At 29.3% G+C, this 5,280-nt stretch overlaps 1 protein-coding gene across 1 annotated transcript; it reads left to right on the forward strand.

Annotated features, from left to right (window-relative positions):
* The first annotated feature begins 207 nt into the window (after window positions 1-207).
* LOC108916664 (F-box/WD repeat-containing protein 4) lies at window positions 208-4,992 on the forward strand. Its single transcript, XM_018722963.1, has 7 exons — window positions 208-397; window positions 707-842; window positions 921-1,189; window positions 1,254-1,532; window positions 3,169-3,483; window positions 3,556-3,829; window positions 4,686-4,992. Exons 3-7 carry the CDS (start codon window positions 990-992, stop codon window positions 4,854-4,856), a joined length of 1,239 nt encoding a protein of 412 aa, XP_018578479.1. The 5' UTR covers window positions 208-397; window positions 707-842; window positions 921-989; the 3' UTR covers window positions 4,857-4,992.
* The last annotated feature ends 288 nt before the right edge of the window (window positions 4,993-5,280 follow it).

The following is a 5,280-nucleotide window of genomic DNA, read 5'->3' on the forward strand; positions in this document are numbered from 1 at the left end:
CCCCTCGATCCCAAATCATTGAGGCCAACTTCTAGCCATAGAATAATGGCGCGGCGCGGCGCTAAATAACTTCTATTTGATACACTTGGCACATTGGCGCTGATGCTTATTACAGTCCTTCCCCCTCCACTCGAGTTAGCTATCTATAGTTATCTATTGTCTGTGGATTGCGCTATCTATACTTGTTCTTATCTATGGACTTGACAATTGAGCAATTGAACTGTACCAATGTAAATGTTAACTTTTAACCATTTATGGTATTTATTTATTATTTTAACCATTATAATTAAAATAGTTATTGATTTAATTTTATTTTCAATTAAACAGTAAACTCTTTTAAAGACTGATTTTGATCTACTACTAATACCGAATACCCTACACCTGTTACAACCATTAGGTAAGTTAGGTTAAAAGAATTACTCATTTGTTTACAAATTCTTCAAAATTTATTTCATTTTGCGCTTTCTTTTAAGTTACGTTGAAACCGTCTGAATGAAGTGAAGATGTAATTTAAAGTATTGCAAATACTAAACTTGTGTTTTTTTTTAACTCGTCAGTGATGGCAGTATACCATTAATAACACATTTCATAATTTGGAATTGTACTCGTATAGTAATATTCTATATCTACAAATATACTCCTGTCCTGTAGTTACTGTATACAGAGTTTATTCTTACTCAAGTTACTCATGTCTTCGATGTTTTAGGATGTGAATGAAATTTTAGTACTCAAAATACATTGCATCTGAAGGAAACAATTTATACAAGAAAGTAATTTGTCCATAATAATTGATCCAAAAGGATATGATAATCAAGAGCAGAAGCCGAGCCAGTTCAGGAAAGGTATTCACTTTTATGTAGAGTATTATAATAATTTTCTTATTAAATAAAAGTATTATAATTAAAACTGGAAAATTTTAGGTTATTAATGTCTCACTACTAACAATAAGTTTTTATATTATAATGATAACAGTTGAAATATGACGGGATATGGAGTCTCACAGCTATTTTACGCATCTCTCAACAGAGTTGCTTATAAAAATCTTCCATTTTTTGGATATATCTGACTTATGCAAATTAAAACAAACTTGTAAGCGATTTAACGAAGTAATACTTTCTTGGGATTATGTATTACTAAAGAACATATACCCACTTGTAACAAATCAACAAAGCAATATTTTTTTGTCAAGGTGAATAATAATACTAGCAACTAATTTATTGGATTGCTAACAATGAATATTTTTATTTTTCTAGATGTCAGCAACATTTATCTGTTTTTGAAAAAATTAGAATTAGTAAAAATTGGAAAATTGGACGATACAAAGAAAAAGATTTATTATTTGTTAAAAGAAGGTACATGCCCTGGCTTTACTTAACTGATAAATCTGTGTGGATAAGTAGAGGAAGAAATATTTATTGTTACGAACGATTCAGAGTCAATGTCTCTAGAACAAAAGTCATCTTCCAAGGCAGAAGTATTGCCGATGTTGGACATTTTCAAATAAAAAATAATTTTATTGTGACTGGACAAAGGTATGTAAATATATAAACAGGGTTCGTAGGGGCTGCGAAAACCGGAAATACCGGGAAAAGACAGGGAATTCGTTATTCTTCATGAAAAACAGGGAATAGTCAGATAATTTTAAAAAGATTCATAAAAGTCAGGGAATTTGATGTTTGCACTGGAAATTTTGCGAAAGCCGGCCCTGGATTCTTGAAAAAGAAAACTATTTGTGGTTTTGAAACCTTTGGGTATAAGAAAGATTATGGAGTCCAGTCGTGAAAAAGTTTAATGCATAAACACCAATTAGTATGTAAAAATGAACTACAAGTGACCTGGATTTTTTTATATGTCAGGGAAAACCTGGAAAAGTCAGGGAATTCCTTATTACTTTTGAACTATCAACCCTGAATAAATATATGTATTTAAATTTAATTATAAAATAATGGCGATAAAATTTAATTTCTTATAATATTCCATAATAATAATAGTAATCATAATAATATCTTTACTCCTCATTTTAATCACAAGGATTAGCCCAGAAGTCAAAGACTTGTGTGAGAGAGGGGGCAACATATTATTATTCAGTAGGCTGCATGTGCGTTCAAGAACGATTTACTTTGGTAAGCCCTAACCACCATTGTGCAGGAATAAAAGAAATAACCGATAACAATATTTCTCACATTAACCCTAGCCAACACTCTTTCACTCTAACATCTTTTCTAATTGAAAAGGACTCATCTGTATAAAGTTAAATTTTATAGGAGGACAAAAAAACTGTTGTATATGTAATAAACATTACAAGCTAGATTTCCGTTTGAGCACTAGTAGCACAATATTACCCTTTTCATACCAAACGATGAGACTTCGTTAAGGATCTAATAAATAAATATAAAATAAAAATGGCCGAATTTGTCGTTTCTACCATTTTCCAAGTAACCAATCAATTGTAACTTTGATAACCTCTGCAAAAACAGGTACATAAAGAAAAGTGGCACAAGACCTATTAATTTTATAAAAATACATCCTCTGTGGGCAATGGATTGATTTACTTTTTTGTGTAACACTGTATTTATTTGTACAATCACTGTTAAGTTTTATTAAGCGTAAATGTAAAAGAATATAACAAAAAGAATATAAACCTAATTGCTGCCATCAGGTGAATGTTGGAAAGGATAATTACAAATTGCAATTATATTTGCAAAATTTGTCAGTTATATACAATTCTTGTCTTCAAATTTGAACTTAAATAGTATGTACAAATTGTTTTTCTTTATAGCTTTTATTTTTTTTAAATTCGTAAGTTTATATAATGATCAAATAAATAGCCGTATTATTAATTCATTTTTCAAACTGTAACCTAAACTAAAGCAGATCTGAGGATTACAATTACGATTAAATTGAACTAGCAGTTTACTAATTAACTAGTTCTGTTTACCCAAAAAAACTAGACAAATACGCTGATGATACGTCATTTATGACATATCATCAACGTATCATCAAATACAAATATTCACTTGTCTTTATACAGTATGTAACTTGGGAATGATTCCAGAAGCTCTCAATAAGTTTTAACAGTTCTAATTTATTATTAATTTTAAGTGACGTTTTGCGGTTTCAACAATTTGATCGATTGAAATAAAATTTTTTATAATTTTTTATTTTTAGGGATGGCAGCATGTGGCTCACTTCTCTGCAAGACAGAAAAGTAATTTTCGATGAGAAAGAGTGCCATGAATCTGATATAAATTCCGTTGATATTTCTCTTAGTGGGGATATTATTGTGTCTGGTTCTCGAGACAACAGGTTTAAAGTTTGGAGGGTGGATTATGACACGGACACAGGTGCCTTAAAAAAATCACATGATCAAGTTTTTTATGATAGAGTATTACGAGTTTCTTTATCAGATGACCAACCCTTATTAGCAGTTGGCACATCCGGAAATAATTACAGAGCTACTTTATTTGTCTACGATCTAGAAAGGTGAGCAATACCATATGTGATTAAATAAATAATTCCACATTAATGATTTCGATTTAATTATTTTCATCGTAGAATTTTGGATCCAGTAGAACTTTCCGCCTCTCGCTTCGGTTCTGGTGTGTTAGATTTGAAATGGGATACCCCGCATACTATATGGTCATGTGGATATGACACCTGTTTAAGGAGATGGGACCTTCGAACAGGTAAATCAGAACAAAACTTTTATGATCCACATGCCTCCGTAGTATACTGTTTGGAATATGATTATTATAATACCATAATGACGGGTACTCAATCTTACGGACGAGTTATTTTATGGGACATCCGGCAACCACGTAGTGTTCAAGTAAGTGCAGTTTAATTATATTAAAAAATGTTCTTATATTGTAATTTTAAGTTTGATAGCATATAAATATAATTATTTATACTTATGGCCAGCAGACTCATGAAAATTCCAAACGTACATTGGAACAATTTGTGGCCTAAAAGCAAAAGTCGTCCTCTATATCAGTGGAAAAAAATTGCATTTAATTTTTTTTACATTCCTCAACTTTTGAATTAAAAAAGAATTTCTGAACACATTTTTTAATCAGCTTTTTAAATTACAACCTACATTTTCATACTTTAGTTTAGTTTTAATAGTACCACTACTTCTGTAATTTTACAGATTCATGAATATTTTTTTGTTCACTTGTCACAGCAATCCCTCGGGTATGGTAACGAAACTGTTGAATTGTGCCAATAAATTCAAATGCATGGTTTTGTCATTAGTTCATGTACTGTCAATGTGTTATAAGACGACTTTTCTGAATGATCACAGAATAATATGAACTTTCCCAGTATGGTTCTCAAATTCTGTAATTCTAACTTCAAGTCAGTCTGTTGGCCTTTAGTACGTTGTCACCAAAAATAAATTAATTCAAATTGCAATCTAGTTATTAAAAACATATACATGGTTTTTTGCATTTCTGAATCCTTACAGTTTTTTTCCAGTCTAAAAAAATAACAAAAATTATGGAGTTACAATTATTTTAGATCATCCGATACATACTAGATTATAATTAATTATTTTTTTTAATATGTATTTATCAAAAATAAAACAAATTTTTTATAATTTGAATTTTTGATACCTATATAATTTTTTTATATGTTTTATTTTCAAATGAGAAAGTATATTATATATATTTTTTCTCAATTTTCAGTTGTATTTTATGGGTTGTTGCAAAGGTAATGGTACTAAAAATTCTCCGATTTATAGTTTGTCATTCGACTCAGAGTGCCTCTTTACTGCTACCGACCGAAACTTAAATGTTCTTGATTTTTCTGTGTATAATGGGGTTGTAGAGGACTATTCATTTTGTTGTACTTATTAAGACAGTATATTTATTTCTCATAAATTGTAAATAGTTTACTAATTAATCATTAATATTCGTGTGAAATACGAATACCTAATGTTTTTTTAAACAATAATTATGAATTAAATTTTGTAAATAAATATTTTAGAAGAAAGAGATTTCATTATCTTATACTGATTCTTTTTCTTTAACGTTAAATAAGAAATTTGCAAAATATTATTTATAAATTACGAGTATACCTGCTTAACGAACAAATTACTACTATAGAACTGAAAAATTATTACTTAACAAGACTTCAAAAAAGTAAATTTATTTTTAATGTCTTATATTTTCTCTATTACTCTTACAAATGGAATAAACTATGTATATGAATTCCAGAAAAGGGATTTTTTATAATGTCTATGTATATCATGATCAACCTCTGTATAATAATAATAATAAT

This window comes from Anoplophora glabripennis, unplaced genomic scaffold (assembly GCF_000390285.2).
Source record: "Anoplophora glabripennis isolate ALB-LARVAE unplaced genomic scaffold, Agla_2.0 scaffold1780, whole genome shotgun sequence".
NCBI classification, from domain to species: domain Eukaryota; kingdom Metazoa; phylum Arthropoda; class Insecta; order Coleoptera; family Cerambycidae; genus Anoplophora; species Anoplophora glabripennis.